The sequence below is a fragment of the Tamandua tetradactyla genome, chromosome 17 (assembly GCF_023851605.1).
Source record: "Tamandua tetradactyla isolate mTamTet1 chromosome 17, mTamTet1.pri, whole genome shotgun sequence".
NCBI classification, from domain to species: domain Eukaryota; kingdom Metazoa; phylum Chordata; class Mammalia; order Pilosa; family Myrmecophagidae; genus Tamandua; species Tamandua tetradactyla.
Genome location: NC_135343.1, coordinates 26,445,683 through 26,467,589, shown reverse-complemented (window position 1 = coordinate 26,467,589; position 21,907 = coordinate 26,445,683). Strand labels below are relative to the sequence as shown.

At 37.2% G+C, this 21,907-nt stretch overlaps 1 protein-coding gene across 2 annotated transcripts in view; it reads right to left on the bottom strand.

Annotated features, from left to right (window-relative positions):
* Positions 1-21,907, bottom strand: part of ACYP2 (acylphosphatase 2) — a 350,111-nt gene that overhangs the window by 148,696 nt on the left and 179,508 nt on the right. The window contains exon 4 of one of the 2 annotated variants that reach the window (XM_077134230.1): positions 2,835-8,112. The exons of the other annotated variant lie outside the window; for it this stretch is intronic. Coding sequence (XP_076990345.1) covers positions 8,049-8,112 — 64 coding nt within the window. The 3' untranslated portion in view covers positions 2,835-8,048. Of the gene's footprint in view, positions 1-2,834; positions 8,113-21,907 lie in introns of those variants that run through there. 2 annotated transcript variants of the gene reach the window in all.

The window sequence follows — 21,907 nt, the reverse complement described above, 5'->3', positions numbered from 1 at the left end:
CCTAATATCCTAATCCAATCCTATTGTCACTCCCCACCAGAAACTTTTCAATAAACCCACTGCTGACAGAAGAAAGGACAAACCAACATGACATGGAAGGTCCTTCACAGTTCAGAGCCAAACTACCTTGCCTCAATTTCCAACAGCCCTGTCATCTGCCAATGTTCCATTCACTGCTCCCCAAACACACAACAGAGGCTCTTCCAGCTCAGCGCCTTTGTACCTTCTCCTGGAAGGTCCTTATTTCATTTTCCCTTTCTGGCATCCATGTCACCATTTACTATTTGTGCCAGGCATTGTGCTGGGCACTAGGAATTCAAAGAAGAATAGGACAGACAATCCCTTCCCTTAAAGAGTTTACAATCTTGAGAAGTGTGGTAGACACTGCTGTATGGCAAAGCCAACACCAGTCTTAACCAACCCTCCTCCTTCATCTTCCTGACCAGCGGCTGGAAAAGCTAATTAGTGCTAGGGATGGCCAATGGGATATACATGGAAGTGTGCTGCAGACTTCTGGAAAATAGTCTGCTTTCCAGATAAAAGGAATAGACCCAGAGCTATCCCTTCCTCCAACCTTGAAGCTGGGTGGCTATCCTATAACCACATGAAAGGACAAGAGAATCCTAAGGACATAGGGCCTGACATCGCTGGTCAGCTGAACCAGCACCAATGTAGACTTCCAGTCTCCTTTTATCTGACACAAATAAACTCATATTTGTTGGAGCCACTTGTTTATCAGGTTTTCTGTTATTTACAGCTGAAAGTACTCTCTTGGGTTAAAGGTGGGGAATAATAATTCTTTTGTAACAGATGCACTAAGGAACATGAGGAAGAGGCAGGCCATTTACTGAGAAGGTATAACAGGGTGACCTCACCCAACCAGAAACAGCTTATCAGTGAAAGATACAGTTCAGACTGGAAGAGTGAGGAAGAATCGACAAGACCTGGAGATAAAAAGAGGTATCTATTCCAGGCAGAGAGAAAAGCTGCAAAAGTCATAAGGGAGGAAGATCATACTGTGATGAAAGGACTGAAAGGAGAGCAAGAGTGACAGGAGAAGCAGGAAAAGAAGCAAGTGTCCTCCCTGCTCTCCAAGGTGGAAGAAGCCCCTCCTTCCACTTGCCCCTTTTCCACACTTGTACTTTTCATCCTGTGCTGAATTTACCACTGTGCTGGTTTGAAAGGATGTATGTCCCCTTGAAAAGCCATGTTTTAATCAAAATCCCATTTCATAAAGGCAAAATAATCCCTATTCAAATCTGTATGTTTGGATCTGTAATTAGATCATCTCCCTGGACATGTAACCCAATCAAGAGTGGTTGTTAAGATGGATTAGGTGATGACATGACTCCACCCATTTGTGTGGGTCTTGATAAGTTTCTGGAGTCCTATAAAAGAGGAAACATTTTGGAGAATGAAGGAGATTCAGAGAGAGCAGAGAACAACACAGCCACGAGAAGCAGAGAGGCCACAAGCCAGCAACCTTTGGAGATGAAGAAGGTAAATGCCTCCTGGGGAGCTTCATGAAACAGGAAGCCAGGAGAAGAAGCTAGCAGATGATGCCATGTTTGCTATGTGCCTTTCCAGATGAGAGAGAAACTCTGACTGTGTTCACCATGTGCCCTTGCACTTGAGAGAGAAACCCTGAACTTCATCAGCCTTCTTGAACCAAGGTATCTTTCCCTGGTTGCCTTAGATTGGACATTTCTATAGACTTGTTTTAATTGGGACATTTTCTTGGCCTTAGAACTGTAAACTAGCAATTTATTAAATTTCCCTTTTTAAAAGCCATTCTGTTCCTCTATATTGCATTCCAGCAGCTAGCAAACTAGAACAACCTGTTAATCTCTTTTTCCACAGACTTTTGGACTTTGCACAAGAGTTGCACAATAAGAGCAGAGAGAAATGGAAACACAATAAATTATTTATCTGTTTTATGAAAAAAATTATGATGATAGAATATTTTCCCTATTAAAAGTTATTCTAAAAAGCCATAACCCAATAAGGGGGCTGGATTAATGATGGCTTTTGAGGCTCATTTCTGCAATTGAGTTCCACCACCCAATCTTCACATGACTGAATGACATAGCTGTTCCAAAAGACTATTACTAAGATTAAAATAGGGGACGCTGATGAGACTTTCAGCTTTGCAATCCTGGTTTTGAGATTTTTTTTTTTAATCACCGAGAAGTTGACTTTAGTAGCCCATCAAAAGAACCAGTCATAGGTGGAGGTTCAACCAGGAAGGGTTTTGCTGTAAGTTACGGCATAACTGGAAGAGTATCAAATAAGTGTTTTGTTAGCTGATCCTCATCCTCTTGAGATAGATAAACAGAAACTGATATTATGCAACAAAATGTTATCATTATTTGTTTTTGAACAATGGGTTTATGGACAACTTTATTTAATTTTCTTTCCTTATTATTTTTTATTGAGAAGTTGTGAGTTTACAGAATAATCATGCATAAAATACAGGGTTCCCATATACCACCTCACCACTAACACTTGCATTGGTGTGGGACATTTGTTATTATAATGAGCATGTTTAATTAAAGTTCCATGGTTTAACTTAGGGTTCCCTGTTTGTGTAGTGTAGTTCTATGGATTTTTTTTAAATTTTTTATTCTGTTACCATATATACACTCTAACATTTCCTCTTTTAATCATATTCAGATATATATTTCAGTGCATTAACTGCATTCATAATGTCATGCTACCATCACCAAACATTTCCATCTATTCTATTAACAAAACATTTCCATCATTCCAAGTAGGAACTTTGTACCTTTTAAACTTTAACTTCCCATTCCCTAACCCTACCCCATCCCCTGAAAACCTATATTACTGATTCTGACTCTATTAGTTTGTTTATTCTAATTAGATCAGATCAGTTAGATCATAAAATCTAGCTTTTGTGTCTGGCTTATTTAATACAACATAATGTCTTTTCAAGGTTAATCCATGTTATCACATGTACCAGGACGTCATTCTTTTTTTATGGTTGAATAACATTCCATTGTGTGTATATACCACACTTTATTTATCCATTAATCAGTTAATGGACACCGGTTGCTTCCATTTTTTTGGCAATTGTGAATTTTCCTTACTTTATTTTATTTTTATAATCAGCTTGATTCACTTAAATTACCTAAATAACTGTTTTACTTACAAAATTATGTAGGAGAACAAACAAACATGCTCCTCCTCATGAGTCTTTAGTTTATGCAGTAGTTACTTGTAGCATGATCCCATCTTTACAAACAATGAAAAAGTAAATGTAACTGTATAAGTATACATGGGTTTTATTTCTTTACTTCAATAGGGTCATGTTATATATATTTTTTATATATAATAGATACCCATGCTTTCAAATGCATAAGGAATAAATTTGTAGGACTATGGTAATAGGAGGAAAAGAAAAGCTTACATCTTTCACTCCATGTAATTTTTGATGTTTCAATTTTTTTGAACAAACATGTAAACGTTCTGTAAATTTAAAATGATCTGACTTAATTTGCAGAAGGCATGGTGAAATAGGTTGCAAGCTCTTGAAAAACTGAAATATCTTTTTAAAAACTATTTTATGATGTTTTTATATTGTAGATTAACTTTAAGATTACACACAAAAAATTGCCAAAAACATATATTTTAATTCGTGTCAACTTTTTAAAAACAAGTGCTGATACAATTGCTAGGTATCTACTCAGAGGACATAAGGGCAAAGACACAAACAGACATTTGCACACCAATGTTTATAGCAGCATTATTTACAATTGCAAGGAGATGGAAACAGCCAAAATGTCCATCAACAGACGAGTGGCTAAACAAACTGTGGTATATACATACGATGGAATATTATGCAGCTTTAAGACAGAATAAACTTATGAAGTATGTAACAACATGGATGGACCTTGAGAACATTATGCTGAGTGAGACTAGCCAAAAACTAAAGGACAAATACTGTATGGTCTCATTGATATGAACTGACATTAGTGAATAAACTTGGAATATTTTGTTCATAACAGAGACCATCAGGAGATAGAAATAGGGTAAGATATAGGGTAATTGGAGCTGAAGGGATACAGACTGTGCAACAGGACTGGATACAAAAACTCAGAAATAGATAGCACAATACTACCTAACTGTAATACAATTACGTTAAAACACTGAATGAAGTGGCATGTGAGAATGTTAGAGGGAAGAAGGCTGGGGACATATTGAAATCAGAAAGAAAGATAGATGTTAAAGATTGAGATGGTATAATCTAGGAATGCCTAGAGTGTATAATAATAGCAAAATGTACAAGGTACAATTTTAAAAATGTTTTTGCATGAGGAAGAACAAAGGAATGTCATTATTTCAGGGTGCTGAAAATAGATGGTAATTAATATTTTAAAATGTCACCTTCTGTGTGAGACTAAAGCAAAACATGTTTATTTGTTACAAAATTTATATTTTGACTAGTGCATTTCCTAATATAACTTATGTAGATAGTTTGATTGAACACCATAAGTACTTGGAATCTCAGGTAGGACATGAGATTTTGTTGGTTTGTCCAGAGTGATGCCCCGATGAATCCCAGAGTGATTCGATCAGTGAGTGGAAAAGTATCTGCAAAGCCCCCTTTGGGGAGTGGTGAGAACAGGGAGAAATTCAACTTCCCCAAGTTGAATTCTTGATATTCTCACAAACAGTGAGGACAACCAAAGCTATAGGCAGAGCCCCCAGTCTTGGGGTTTGTTCATATGAAACTTAACCCCGCAAAGGATAGGTCAAGTCTACTTAAAATTTAGGCCTAAGAGTCACCCCTAAGAGAGCCTCTTTTGTTGCTCAGATGTGGCCCCTCTCTCCAGCCAACACAACGAACAGTCTCACCACCCTACCCCTCTCTACGTGGGACATGACTCCCAGGGGTGTGGACCTTCCTGGTAACGTGGGACAGAGATCTTGGATGATGAGCGGAGACTCCGCATCAAGGGATTGAGAAAAACCCTAGAATGAGCTGAGACTTAGCATCAAGGGATTGAGAAAACCTTCTCGACAAAAAGGGGGAAGAGTGAAATGAGACAAAGTGTCAGTGGCTGAGAGATTCCAAACAGAGTCAAGAGGTTATCCTGGAGGTTATTCTTCCTCATTAAGTAGATATCATCTTGTTATTCAAGATGTAAAGGAGAGGCTGGAGGGAACTGCCTGAAAATGTAGAGCTGTGTTCCAGTAGCCACGTTTCTTGAGGATGATTGAATAATTATACAGCTATAACAATGTGACTGTGTGACTGTGAAAACCTTGTGTCTGATGCTCCTTTTATCTACCTTGTCAACAGACGAGTAGAACATATGGAATAAAAATAAATAATAGGGGGAACAAATGTTAAAATAAATTTAGTTTGAAATGGTAGTGATCAATGAAGGCAAAGAGTAAGGGGTAGCATAGGTATAAAAAAAAAAAGTGCTGCATTATATGTACTTTTATTAGATACTATTCTCTTACCAAATGCATATATTTAAAATGTGAATTTTAAAACAAAAACCATACATTACAGTCATTGTGATAAAGACATATATCCAAAGGAAAATAAATGACTTAGTATTTAAGGTCTAAAACCTGGTATATAGTTAGAACTCCAACTCCACAGTAGATATTCTTCATATTTCTAGTTACCCATTAGAGTAATTTATACCAATTAAGTTACACCAAAATTTTTACAAAATTACTGCTCCTCAGCGAATTTTTGTTCTCTTGAAAAATATTCAAGCCTTCTTTATTTCAATAAAACACCCAAAGAAACTTTCTTAACAACGATCCTTCTATTTGTATAAGGAGGCCCTTAATGATTCAAGTATAAAAATCTTAGCAAATTGCTCTGAGATTCTTAGATGAAAAGGTTAGGAAAAACTAGCAACTCTGGTTACACAGAAATCCATGCCACTTATGGTCTGCCAGAAAAAAAAATTTTTTTTAAATATTAAATAGCTTTAAATCTGATACTGCCCAATGGTTCACAAAACCCACTGCTTCATTCCAATCCACTAACTAAAAAGCTGGAAGTTCTAAACAATGGCATTTCACAGTGAAAGCAGAATGCTGCTTTTAAAATTTCACACAAATGCTAGAAAGCTGAGCAAGAGATAAATACAATTATATTGGTGACTGTGCTCATGCTAATTCTAATTTAAGCTGTGAGCACATTTTAAGCACAAGTATATCATCAGCTCTGAACAGAAGCACAGGATCTTAGTTGGCCACGACTTGATAGGTTCTTTGGTCTAATGTACTATCCAATGATGCCCCTTGACTTCTCTGACAAGTACACTAGGGGTTGTCAAACTTCTTCTATAATAGGCCACATAGTAAATATTTTAGGCTTTATGGACCATCATGGCTCTGTTGCAGCTACTTAATTCTGCCATGGTAGCATGCAGGCAGTCAGAGATATACGCTTCCGTACAAATGGGTGTGGCTGGGGGCCAGTAAGCCTTTATTTACAAAACAGGCAATGGGCCAGATTTGGCCAGCAGGTTTAGTTTGCTAAACCCTGATTCACACTATTCCTAGTTATTGATGATGTTTGACTACAGGGGCCAAACCATTACAACATTAAATACAATATATGTTTACAGGAAAATTATTCCTCAGAGTGAGCTGAGATGAGCAAATTCACCCTTTGCTATAACCAAAATTCTTTCTGTCCAGAACAACAGCCAACATCTATCTTTTATCAGCCCTTCAAATATTTGAGTTAATTATCATGATTCCCTCGAGTATTCTTTTCCTCAGTTTAAATATTCACAGTGTATTCAAGCATTCCTCTTATTATGGCATAGTTTTCAAGATACAGAACGTTTTGATCATTCTTTGGATACATATTCCATCTGTTAATAATTCTTCGAAATGCAGAGTACAGGTATATGACATTTGGTTTTTTAAAAAATGTAGCATCAAGGTGCAATTTTATTTTTAGAATTTTGCTCACTGTCTCCAAATACTGACAAATGTTTCTAGTTTGTTACTCTTCTTTTACAAAATTATCTTTAGTCTTTAATATATGTATATGGTACAGATTTAGTGAAAGAGCTATGTCCAGTGTCACAATTCCATACATTAACTTAGAATGGTTATCAAGAAATAGAAAACACTTATTAATTTTTAAAAAATTTAAAAGTACAGCTGTGGTTTAACAAAACAATAGATTGAAAATGGTTTCTAAGCATCAAAAAATATTGGCAGACCTTACCTCTAAAATTGGAATCATATAGTACAATTTGCAAAAGAAAGCCACTGGCCATTATTTTTAAGAAAATGAAACAGAAGGGAAAGAAAACAAACAAACACATCAGCAGTGTGCCTTTCAATGCTGCTGGCTTGTTAATAACAGAGAATGCTCCTGTGCTCTCAGCCAGCCTGTCTCTAACTGTGGGTCCCTGTTGTATTCCACATTTCCATAACTTGGAAAGAAATCATACCCTGCTTCTACTGACAATTTAAATCTGATTTCCATGACTTATTGACGAAGCATTCTAAAAAGAAGAAGAAAAAGAAAGGAAAGAAAATATTTTCTTTTTTAATAATGAGAAGAAATTAAGGTAAGAATTATCTACTACTAATGTGCCACATTTATCCTGACACTATAACCTATTTCTGTGTACCTCTTAAATGTGGCTTATTTACTAATACTACCATACCTTAAACAGTGTAGTGTGCATAGTGGATGCTAAATGAATAAATTCATTTTTTTAAATCTAAATATTTTTATTGATAATGACCTGTCATTATATTATGCTTGTTAACCTTAATTTCCATTCTCCAGTGTCTTGTCTTTGTCCTGACTGCTTCTCATTGCAAAGCTCTCCCCAGACAACACCATCCATACATATAGCTTCAAACTTTATATTCAACACATATTGATGACAACCAAATTTATTTCTCTAGTCCAGTTTCTCTGCAGGGATGATACATATATCTTAAGGACACGGTGGCATTTTTTTCTAGAAAGTTCAACTGCCACTAAAACAACATGTACAAAAATGTAGCACGGGTACATGGGTGTTTCAGTGGTGGAATGCTTGCCTTCCATGCAGGAGATCTGGGTTCAATTCCCAAAAAATGTACCCCCTAAAAAACAAACAAACAAACAAAAATGTAGCACAGTAGTTTATATAATGATAGTGACTGTTTATTGATTATTTATCATGTGCAAGGCACTGTGCTAAATGCTTTACCTAGTTTCTCATCTAATCCTCACAGTGTACTTAAATATCGCATATTTATCTCCTTTCATATGAAATCCCATGAAAATAATAGTATCAAAATATGATATCATCAATGTGGCGATGTAAGACATCCCCGGAAAAAGAAGCCCCAGAGATTTAGTGAATACAAGGACACATTCAACTTGCTTAGAACTCTGGCGGATGGTAGAGACTGGAAAAGGATGCCTCAAATGCTGAATCAAAGATAAAGAAAAATATTAGGTAGAAAAACTCCAACCTGGACGTTTCCTGTTCTTTTCTCACTCACTCAGTCCCACATAGGGTGGGGTCACGAAGAGGCAGCACTGACTGGTTCCCTCCCACTGCAGATGGAGACTATAGAGGGACGCACAGCAGCGAGTTAGAACTCCACGCATATCCAGGCACAGGGACCTGAGCCCCACAAAGACCCAAAAAGAATCAAAGAAAGCCAAAAAGGAAGGCTACATGCAAAAGGGACCCCAGGAAAGTGAGGGGGCCATGAAAGAACTGCTGGCAAGAACTGTTGCCCTCACTCAATTCAGTTTTCAGTTGGCTAGACCACATAATCACAAAACGGATTTTTCTGGATCGACCCCATCTGGCTCCCTAGATCAGGATACCCTAACAAAGAAGAAACTAGAGGTACAAAAACCTCACAGAAATAAAGGTGGGGGTGGGGGGAGTTAAACTGAACTGCTATAAGACCAAAATGTCCCCAAACTGAAAAGTATAAGGAAAACAGGGTGCTGAGTGAGGGAGAGAATTTAAACAAATCAGAGTTGCTAGAGAGAAAACTGTGCATAAAAACAAATGGAACATAGCAGGCTACAGTGTCTTAGCAAGTTGCCATGCTGGAGACTGGGTTTGACACCCAGTGTCTGCCCATGTAAAAAAAAAAAAAAAGAATAAAAATTCAATGGAACAGATCAAGATGCCCAGAGAAGGAACGGAGGAAAAGAAGCTTTCTCTTTGAAGTGAAACAACTGGGAAAAAAGTGAAATCTTAAAGCTTTCACCACATACCAAGAGCAAGAATCAGATGAAGAATAGCTGAAAACACTGGACATTTAAGCATGGGCTATTCTAAAGGTCTAGAATATGTTGGATCAAGTGTCAAAGAAGAGCCTTAACACAAAGCCAATCAACAATAAAACCCTAAGCAACAGGAAAAAATGAACCTTCAGAGCTAAATCATCAAGATAATCAGATACCTAGACATCAGCAAAAAATTACAACATTACTAGGAAACAGGAAGATAAACAGTTAAGGGAACAAATTAAAACTTCAGAGGAAACTCAGAAGTTGGAACAACTAATCACAGATGTTCAAACAAATCTCCCACATCAATTTAAGGATATGAAGGAAAATTTGGATAAAGAGCTAAAGGATATTAAGAAGACAATATGTGAGCATAAAGAATTTGAAAGTATAAAGAGAAGCCTAACAGAAATGGGGATGAAAAGCACAATAGTAGAGATTAAAAATACACTAGCCACAACTATGTGATGATAGATAGGGCCACTGATTGTATACGTCACATGAACTGTATGTGCATGAAGATATCTCAATTAAAATTAAAAAAATGAAAAATAAAATTTTCTGCATCCATAAAAAAATACACTAGAGACATAAAACAACAAATTTGAACAGATGGAAGAAAGAATCAGCAAATTAGAAGACAGGAAAATCAAAATCATACAGTCAGAAGAACAGACAGATAAAAGATTTGAAAAAATTGAGCAGCATCTCATAGATTTTCATGACAGCAAGAAGCATGCAAACATATGCATCATGGGTCCCAGGAGAAGAGAAAAGGGGCAGAAAGAATATTTCAGGAAAGAATGGCAAACATTTCCCAACTCTATTAAAGACATAAATATACATGTCCAAGAAGTGCAACAAACTCCAAACAGAATAAATCCTGATAGACCTACTCCAAGACACATACTAATTAGAACATCAAATACCAGACAGAAAAAGACAATTCTGAAAACAGAAAGGAAAAAGCAATTTGTCACATCCAAGGGATTCTCAAAAAAATAAATTCCGATTTCTTATCAGAAGCCATGGAGAAGAGAAGACTGTGGTATGATATATTTAAGGTACTGGAAGAGAAACACTGCCGACCAAAAAGTCTGTATACAGCAAAATTGTCCTTCAAAAATGAGGATGAGTTTAAAATATTCACAGATAAAAAGAAATAGAAAGTTCATCAACAAAAGATCTGCCCTACAAGACTTACTAAAGGGAGTTCTTCAAGGTGAAATGAAAGACAGGAGAGAGGGGCTTGAAATATTGTGAATAAATGAAGATCTCCAGTAGGATAACCAAAAAAAAGGTAAATACAGGGTGGACTATGGTGGCTCAGCAGACAGAGATCTTGCTTGCCATGCCGGAGACCTGGGTTCAATTCCTGGTGTCTGGCCGTGAAATAATTAATTAATTAATTAATTAAAGCCAATTAGTATTGCTTCCTCAAAATACAAATTTACTCTTTAATTCATATAAGAATCAGAATTCAAATTAACAAGCAAAAGGCACATTTCCTGATAATGGACATGCAAAATAAAAAGTAGTAAAATGGAACAAAAACAAAATGAAGGGGTGTAACAGAGGGATATGGGAGTAGAAAATATGTATGCCACTGAAGCTAAGTTGATATATTTTCAAATTAGTAGGTTATAAATGTAGGCTCTGTACTATAAAATGCAGGATAACCACAATGAAAGTATTTTAAAAACATACAGAGACAGAAGTGAGAAAGGGATTGGTGAGATACATCGCAAAAGATCAACTATAGAGAAAAGGTGGTTGCAATGAAGGAAAAAAGAGATAAAATACATATATGTATGACATATAAAAACCAAGGACAATATGGCTCAAATAAGTGCTGCTTTTATAGTAATAATACTGAATAACACTGAATGTTAACTGATTAAACTCTCCAATCAAAAGACACAGTTTGGCAGAATGGGTAAAAAAGCATGATTCAACTATATATGCTATTTACAAGAGACTCACCTTAGACCAAAAGAAGCAAATAGCTTGAAACTGTAAGGATGAAAAAAGACATTCCATGCAAGCAATAACCAAAAAGTACTGGGGTAGTAGTAATATAGAACAAAATGACTTTCAGTCAACAGCTGTAAGGAGAGACAAAGAAGGACACTATAAAAGATCAATCCACCAAGAAGAAATAACAGCCATAAATATTAATGCATTTAATCACAATGCCCCAAAATACTGGCAAAATTGAAGGAAGAAATAGACACCTCTTTAATGATAGTTAGAGACTTCAATATACCACTCTCATCAATACACAGTTCAACAAGGCAAAAGATTAATAAAGAAAGAAAGAAATAGAATAATATGATAAATAAACTAGACGAAACAGATGTATATAAAACATTGTGCTCCAAAACAGCAGGATATACATTCTTCTCAATTACTCAAGGGGCATTCCCTACAATAGAACACATGCTGGATCATAAAACAAGCCTCAGTAAATTTAGAAAGACTCAAATTATACAAAACATCTTCTCTGACCATAATGGAATGAAGCTGGAAATCAGTAATAGGCAGAGAACTGGAAATTCCACAAATATATGGAAATTAACAATCTCTTACTCAGTTAAGAAAAATAAAAAGAGATTGCCAAGGGAAATCAGTAAATATCTTGAAATGAATGAATACAAGAGCACAACATATCAAAACTTACGGGCTGAGAGGGAAATCTGTAGCCCTAAATGTTTACATTTAAAAATTAGGGGGCCACGGTGGCTCAGCAGCAGGCAGAGTTCTAGCCTGCCATGTCCGAGACTCAGGTTCATTTCCTCGTGCCTGCCCATGGTAAAAAAAAAAAAAAAGAAGGGGCGGTGCAACAATGGCTCAGTGGCAAGAATTCTCGCCTGCTGAGCTAGAGACCCAGATTCGATTCCCGGAGCCTGCCCATGCAAGAAGAAGGAAAGGAAGAAAGAGCTAACTGCATATCTGGAGAAACTACAGAAACAACAGCAAACTAACCCCTAAGCAAGGAGACAGAATGAAATAACAAAGATTAGGGCAGAAATAAATGAAACTGAGAATTAAAAAGCAAAAGAGAAAAATCAACAAAACTAAAAGTTGGTTCTTTGAAAAGATCAATGAATTTGGCAAACCTTTAGCTAGACTGAAAAAGAAAAAGAAGATACAAATAAATAACATCAGAAGTGAGAGGGGGTACATTACTACTGACTCTACAGAAATAAAAAGGATCATAAAAGGATACTATGAACAACCTTATGCAAGCAAATTAGAAGCCCAGATGAAATGAACAAATTCCTAGAAATATAAAAACAACCTAAACTTTACTCTAGAATAAACAGAAGATCTCAACAGGTCAATTACAAGTAAAGAGATTGAATCAGTCATGAAAAAACCTTCCAGCAAAGGAAAGCCCAGCATCAAAATGGCTTCAAAGGTGAATTCTGCCAATCATTCCAATAAGAATACCAATCCTGCTCAAAATCTTTCCAAAAAATCAAAGAGGAGGGAACACCGCCTAATTCATTTGGCCAATACCAAAGCCAGATCAAGTTACTACAAAAAAATAAAATTAAAGACCAATTTATTTAATATATTGATGCAAAAATCCTCAAAAAAATACTTGCAAATCAAATCTAACAGCACAAAAAAAGAACTATACACCATGATCAAGTGGTTTTATCCTAGGTATAAAAGAGTAGTTCAACATTTAAAAAATCAAGTAATATACCATATTAACAAAACAAAGGGAAAAACCCACACAATCATCTCAATTGATGCAGAAAAGACATTTGACAAAATTCAGTATTCTTTCTTGATAAAAACACTTCAAAGATAGAAATAGAAGAAATAACTTCCTGAATATTATACAGGGTATATATGAAAAACCCACAACTAACATCATACGCGATGGTGAAAGAATGGAAACTTTCCCTGTAAGATCTGGAACAAGACAAGGATGCCCACTGTCACCACTGTTATCCAACACTGTACTAGAAGGTCTAGCCAGAGCAATTAGAAAAAAAAAGAAGAAGAAGAAATAAAAAGCATCCACATTGGAAAGGAAGAAACAAAACATTCACTGTTTGCAGATGACATGATCTTATAGATAGAAAGTGCAGAGAAAAATCAATAAAAAAGCAACTAGAATTAATAGACAAGTTCAGCAAAGCGGTGGTGTACAAGATCAATATGTAAAAATCAGTAGTGTTGGCTTCTGTTTCGGCAAACATCTGTGCTCAGCATCCTTTGAGTATGTTCTTTCACTATGCGCTAGAATTTTTGAATTGTACACACTGTGGTTAGTTTGCTGTTGTTTTTCTAAAACCCTCGCAGCACCAGACCTTGGTGGAGGTCTCCATTTCTCCGAGAACTCCCAAGACTGTCCAGTTGGTGACCATGAAGGGACCTAATAGCGCCTCCTGCAGGTAAGAATATTTTTCTCCATCTTTGTCCTCTCTACTGGCCATAGAACATAATCTCAGCCCACTCACTTGACTGCAGCTCCCTTCCCCGCCAGAGGGTATGCAGGGCCAGTTCCTCACAGCGTGCAGAGTCAAGGGTTAAATAAGTAGAGGGTGTCACCATTCTTTGGGGCTTGACAGAAGGAGCTCTCTGAGTCTTGCAGGAGTTCACTGGCCTATGTACAATGCCTGAGTCCCTTTACCACCTTCCCACTCTGTGATAAATTGGTTACTCTCAGCAGGTATAATCCTGCTTCTTATAGCCCTGATTTTGTAATTATTGTAAATAAACCAGGCCACTGGAAAGAAACCGCCCCCTGGTGTTTCCCTGAGGCTGCGAAAGGGCTGTCTCAGGAAAAGGGCAGGGACTTTTCTAATCATCTGTGGCACAGCTTTAAGCGAAAGAGATTTAAGAAGGGTGTAGGAACTCTTACAGACCAAGCCCCACTCTTTTAGTCTCACCTATCCCTGCCCTCAGGGCCTCTTAATGCCTTGGGCGAAAAGTCCCTTGAGGGATGGGAGAAAAAATATGGAACTATTAAACTTTACCACCAGGGAAATCCCTGATACTCTCTCAAACATCAGGGACCCCCAAATGAATAGGCCAAGCCCCTGATCTTGGGGCTTGCTCTTGTAAATCTTATTTATGTAGCAGAGAAGCTAAACCTACATAACCTATACTTATACCTAAGAGTTACTTCCAGAGAACCTCTTTTGTTGCTTAGATGTGGCCTCTCTCTCACTAAGCCCAACCCTGCAAGTAAAATCATTACCCTCCCCACTACATGGGACATGATATCCAGGGATGAAAGTCTCCCAGGCAATGTGGGATATAACTGCCAGGGATGAGCCTGGCCCTGGCACCAAGAGACCGACAATGTCTTCCTGACCAAAAGGGGGTAAACAATTGCAACAAATAAGGTTATCAGCGGCTGAGAGAGTTAAAATAGACTCAGTACGCTACTCTGGAGCATACCGAGCTATAGCTAGATATTGCTATTTATCATGGTTTGTCAAACTCCAATGAAAACCATTCCTTTCAACCCTAAAGAACACCTAGGGCTTTATCTGAGATTCCATAAAGGTTCCACACACAATGATTACTTTTCAGAAACCTGCAACCTCCAGATGGGTTCTTAGGCCAGATAAATCCTGAAACCCAGAGGGGCCAGCCTCTCCAGAACATCAGCTATCTCCATCGCCCTATTCCTTGTTAGCAACAGCCCTTTCCAACATGAGAAAGTTTCAATTTCTTAACAGCAACAATAGTAGCTATGGAAGGAAATATGCCTTTAAAATTCTGAGTGGGAGATTATTTTTATCATTGAATATTATACTTCAAAGAATCAGTCAAGTATGAGGATAAATGAAGACAGGTGAGGGTGCAAACTTTTTTGTCTCCTATCCACCTTGCCTTAGGAAGCTTATGGAGGATTGAGCAAAACAAGGGAATAAATCAAGGAAGATGAAAGTGTATGATTCAGAAAACAGGAACTCTCTCCACAGGAAGGGGTGACAGGAATGACAGCTGTGCAGCAGGCCTAAACCCAGACTGGGAGACAGAAATCACCTCCAGGGAAAAGTGTAATTGATGATTTATGTAATGCACTTAGACATTTGAAAGTAGATCTGTTGCAGGGGCTTAGAAAATAATATTGATAGGTATGAGGAATTTCTGTTAGACATACATACTCTAGTATTAGCAGTTCCATATTGTCCAACCTAATGTATAGGCAAATATGGTCCCTCATATTTGCTTTAAATACTCTAACAATAACAAGAACAGAAGAAAAGTTGGAGGAATATATAAAATAAGAATGTCAGAAAGTTCATTGTTATTGAAACAGGGTATTAGGCAGATGGGGATTTATTCTCCTGTTCTCCCTACACATGAATATGTTAGAAAAATCCCATAATAAGTTGCATAAAGAAAAAAATTATAACAACAAATATGCAAAATTTCAATTCTTTGTCAGACACTAGGAGACATTTCCACTTGGCAATATTCAGATGGAGTCCTAATGCAAAACCCCTGGATGCAGAAAACAAAAAGAAAAAAATCTACACTGGACCTTTACCTGTGTTGAGAGGAAATATCAGGACTGTTTCACATCCCCCACTGAATCCTTTCCTTTCTGCACTGCTCTACCGATTTTAGGAATGCACTGTGTAACTGAAAGCAGTTAAAATTCTTTAGAATTTTTTACATACAAAATCCAATGAGGGAAAAAAAAATCCAATGAGGCAACTACTTCTCACTGTCCACATATTCCCTTCCAGTTCATGTATTCATTTCTAGTCCTGTCCAGCCTAGATTGCAGGATTCAGCACTGTATTCACACTCTTGTAAATACCCTCAAGACTCCAGCTCTTCCACCGTTTGCAAAGGGGGAGTAAGGCAAACCCAACTTTGTAACTTCTCTGTATCTCTGTATACAGGGAGCTAAACCTTACTGGAGAAATTCACCCAAGTGACTAGTTTAACTTTACCTTTATTATCGCAAGTCACAAATTGGTGATTTTTTATTGTTTGCCATAAATGTAGCCAGATTACTTTAAACAAGCAGCAGGTAGAACTGGCAGCTGACTACTCAAGACAGAATCTGGAATGATACAAACGGCACTACAAGAAAACAACTGCCACCTTAGAATTCTATCCTCAGCCAAACTAATTTTTAGGAATGAAGTAAAATAAAGACATGTAGAGACAAACAAAACTGAGATATCGAAAGTAATAATGGATGAGAATTTCCTAAAATTGATGACCAACACCAAAGTACAAATTCAGGAAGCTCAGAGAAGACCTAAAAGGATGAATAACAAAAGTCCATACCTAGGCATGTGTTTGTTTGCTAAAGCTGCTGGAACACACTCTACCTGAAATGGGTTGGCTTTTATGTTGGGGATTTGTTAACTTACAATTTATAGTTGTAAGCCGTGAAAATGTCCAAGTCAAGACATCAGAAGGATGACACCTGGACCCTGAAGACAGGTTACTGGCATACAGAATACCTCTGTCACATGAGAAGGCATGTGGCCAGCGCTTGCTGGTCCTCTCAGGGTTTAGTTTTTTCAGCTTCTGCCTTCAGAGGCTTCTTCTCTCAGCTTCTGTTGATACCCTTCTTTCTAGCTTCTCTAGGGCTTTTTCTGTAAGTTCCTCTCATTTCAGCTCTCTTATAAAGGACTCAAGTAAGCAGATTAAGATCCACCTTGAATGAGGTGGGTCACATCTCAATTGAAATAAGCTAATCAAAACATTCCCCCTACAACAGATCTGTACCCACAGAAGTGGATTAAAAGAGCATGGCCTTTTCTGTGGTACATAGAACTTCAAACTACCACAGCATGTTATACTCCAGTACAGCAAGTCAAACACAAAAATAAAATATTTAAAGAAGCCATAGGAAAAAAACCACTTTTATTATAGAGGAACAGGAATAAGAATTACACCAGACTTTTCGTCAACCATGCACATAAGATAGTGGAGTGAAATATTTAAAAATTAAAAGTATCCAGCAAAATTATCCTTTAAAAATGAAGAAGAAATAAAGACTTCTAGACAAACAAAAACTAAGCAAATTTGTTGCCAGGAGACTTGCCTTGCAAGGAATGTTAAAAGAATTTCTTCAGAGAGAAGGAAAAGGATGTAGGCCAGAACCCTGGATCTATATAAAGAAAGGAAAACTAGTCAAGAAGGAATAAATGAAGGTAAATGTGGTAGTCTGAAGATGTTACAGTATAAAAAATTTAAATGAAACCATATTAATATCACTTACAGACAACTGCTTAAAAATACAGATGTAAGAGTTCTAAATAAAGTATTGGATTCAATATTCAGCAATGATCAAAAAAATAAGACACTGACCAATAAGAGTTTAATTCAAGGAATGCAAGGAAGGAATTCAATGCAATAAAGCATATTTACCAAAAATTAACAGCAAACATCATTCTAATTGATGAAATGATAGAACCATTTCAATTAAAATCCAGAATCCAAACAGGTTTGGAGGAGCTAGCAAGTGAAATAAACATGGGAAGAAATATATGATACTATTTTTGCAGATTTACGCAACTGTGTATGTTTAGAAAACCCAGCAGACTACAGTTAAAAAAAAAACTAACAGAATTAATGACAACATTTGGTAAGGTGACTCTATGATATAAGAAAAATGTACAAAGTTATCTGGCTTACCTATTCTAGGATAAGCACCTAGAAACAGCAATGAAAAAAAAATATTCCATACATAACAGTGTAAAAAGCAATAAAATACTTAGGAGTAAACTTAGCAAAAAAAAGCACAAAACCTATAGAAGAACACTATAAAGTACTACTGAAGGCTAAATTTTAAAGTCTAGTCAAACGAAAAGCATTCAGGTTCTTATGCATATTTACATATCATAAAAACATCTGTTCTCTTAACATTATAAAAAATGTCCAATTAAAAAAACAAATATAGGGGTGCATGGGTTTGATTCCTGGCCCAAGCACTCAAAAAAAAAAAAAATCACAAATGGTGCTGTGATAATGGGATATTCACATGGAAAAGAATGAAATGTGACCTCCACTGTACTACAAAATATATATTTTTTCATTTCATATATATATGGGAGGGAGGCAGGGCAAGACAGTGGCATAGCGAGGTGTGGAATTTAGTTCATTCCCCAGGTCAGCTAGTAAATAGCCAGGAACGGTGTGAAACAACAGTTGGGGGACATCAGTGATAGGACATACATCATACACCAGTCTGGAGTGGGTGGAACAGCTGAGAACCCACACAGAACAGTAAGTCTGCCAAGCCACGTAGGCCAGCACCCTCCCTCATAGGCATTGCACGCTGGTCCCCCAAGGAGAAAAGAAACAGATTCTGCTAGAAGCAAGAATGATAGTTCAACCAAGCTCCAACTGTGGAATTAATTAACAAGTTGAGACTGCTGAAAACAGGCCCTGAGCACAGATAAACCAGGAGTAAGCACTAAAAGAACTGAGAGTTTTCATTCCAGCAGAGAGGGGGCAGGGCTGATGGAAAAAAAAAAAGAGAGAGAGAGGCTTTTTGAGTTGGACACCACAAAATACTGGGAAAGAGCTAGGCCCCAAGAAAAGGGTGCACATAGAGCTTGGGGACACATAGGGCTGTGTACCAACCCCAGCACTTAACTGACAAACCTGGAGAGCTGGGGTCCAGCTCTGAAAAGGCTTTTTTTCTCTTTTTACTTCTTAATAGCTCATTAGATAGAAATGCAAGCATTCTCAGGCTTCAACACTGACCCAGGCAAAGGTGGAATTAAGGTATATCTGAGAGAAAAAGTAAATAGTCAGGTGAATGGGGATAATTCCCTAAAGGGTGTGCCTTCTCCAAGAAAAGTAGAGGGGGGTAGGTAGGGCCCAGCTCAAGTGGTGACCCTCCTTCAGGGAATTAAGATCCCAGAGGCTAGAAAACAGAAGCAACCTAGGCTTATCTTCTACCTCAGCCTCTGTCTCTACCACACCACTGACCCAAAGAGGCTGTTGAGAATAAAGGCATTTCACTGTACACTAGAGGGGAGCTGCAGGATGACAAGTACCATATGCTGGGCAGGATAGGAAAAGCACAGAGTCTAGAAGCTTCATAGGAAAGTCTGACAACATGCTGGGTTTCATCCTCAGCAAAACTTCATACTGGTTACACCCCCTTCTGGGTCTGTCTAGTTTGGGAAAATCTGACTGGGGTCAATCTTATCTTAGGAGACTCTCCTCAAAAAAAAAAAAAAAAGGTTCCCTATAGGCAGGGCAAGAACCAGAAAAACAAGAGCAAAAAAAATCTGATCAGCTAAACAGAACCTATGCTAGAGGTCTAGAATAAGTTGAACCAAATGCCAAAGAACAGATAGATAACAAAGCCAACCAACAAGAAAACCCTAGATAAAAGAGTGAAAACAACCTCCAGAATAAACGAATTAAGGAAATCAAATGCCTAGACACCAGCAAAAGATAATGAGTCATATTAAGAAAATTGAGGATATGGTCTAGTAAAAGGAACAAACCAACATTTCAAATGAGATACAGGAGTTGAAACAACAAATTAAGGATGTTCAAACAGGCATGCAAAATTATACCAAAAATCAAATCAACTAGTTAAGGGAAAATATGGCAAAAGAGATGAAGGATATAAAGAAGACATTGGGCAAACATGAAGAAAACCTTGAAAAAAAAATGGCAGAACTTATGGGAATGAAAAGCACAATAGAAGAGATGAAAAAAAACAACAACAATGGAGACCTACAACAGCAGATTTGAAGAGGCAGAAGGATTAGTGAACTAGAGAAGAGGACATCTGAAATCCTATACAGATAGGGAAAAGAATGGAAAAATATGAGCAAGCTCTTAGGGAAATGAATGACAACATGAAGCACACAATTATATGTGTTACAGGTGTCCCAGAAGGAGGACAGAAAGGGAATAGACAAAAAGTCTAATGGAGGAAATAATCACTGAAAATTTCCCATCTCTTATGAAAGACATAAAATTACAGATCCAAGAAATGTAGCATACCACAAACAGAACAGATCCAAATAGACCTATTCCAAGACACTTATTAATCAGATTGTCAACTGCTAAAGACAAACAGAGAACTCTGAAAGCAGCAAGAGAAAAGCAACCCATCACATACAAGGGAAGCTTGATAAGACTGCGCAGATTTCTCAGGAGAAAATACGGAGGTGAGAAGGCAGTGGTATGAAGATTCTGAAAGAGAAGAACTGCCAACCAAGAATTCTAAATCCAGCAAAACTATCCTTTAAAATTGAGAAGGAGTCTAAAATATTTTCAAAGAAACAGTCACTGAGAGAGTTTATGACTAAGAGACCAGCTCTATAAGAGATACTACAGGCAGATAGGAAAAGACAGGAGAAGAGTATGGAAAAGAAAACTATCAGTAAAGGTAAAAAGACAAAACAAATAAGGTATGACATACAAAATACAAAAGACGAAATGGTAGAAGAAAGCACTGCCTTTTCAATAATAACATTAAATGTTAATGCTGGGTGGGCCACAGTGGCTCAGCAGACAGAGTTCTCACCTGCCATGCGAGAGACCCGGGTTCGATTTCCGGTGCCTGCACATGCAGGAAAAAAAAAAAAGAAATGTTAATGCTGCCAGAATGTGATACACCAGCAATGGAATGGCTTTTTAAAAGGGGAAATTCATTAAGTTGCAACTTTACAGTTTTAAGGCCGTGAAAATGTTGCAACTAAAGCAACCCATAAAAATGTCCAAATTAAGGCACCAATAAGAGGTTGCCTTCACCCAAGAAAGGCTGATGAAGTTCAGAATCTCTCTCTCAACTGGAAAGGCACATGACAAACATAGCAACATCTGAAGGCTTTCTCTAAGATTTTCTGTTTCATGAAGCTCCACCAGGAACATATTCCTTCTTCATCTCCACAGGTTGCTGGCTGGTGGACTCTGTGTCTCTCTTCAAAATGCTTCCTCTTTTAAAGGATACCAGTAAACTAATCAAGACCTACCTGGAATGGGTGAAGTCATATTTCCCTCTAATCCAATGTTAATAGCCACAACTGGGTGAGTCGCATCTTTGTGGAGATAACCTAATCAAGTTTCCAACCAACATTATTGAATAGGTATTAAAAGAAATGGATGCTCCCACAAGATTATATTAGGACTAAAGCATGGATTTTCTAGGGTACATAAATCCTTTCAAACTGACACAAGTAGTTATATTAGTATCTGACAAATTAGACTTCAAATGTAAAATGATTAAAAGAGACAAAGAGGAACTCTATGTATTAATAAAAGGAACAATTCATCATGAAGACATAATATCATAATTCTGCACTGAGTCAGAGTGTCCCAAAATACATGAAGCAAATGCTGACAACACTGAAGGGAGAAATAGACACAATACAGTAATAGTTGGAGACTTCAATTCACCATTCTCATTAATAGATACAACATCTAGACAGAGGATCAATAAGGAAACAGACATTTTGAATTATGTGATAAATGAACTAAATCTAACAGACTTTTACAGAACATTACACCCCATAACAACAGTATACACATTTTCCTCAAGTGCTCATAGAGCATTTGCAAGGATAGACCATATGCTGGGCCACAAAACAAGTATTAATAAATTTAAAAAGATTGAAATTATATAAAACAGTTTCTTGGATCATAATGGAATGAAGTTAGAAA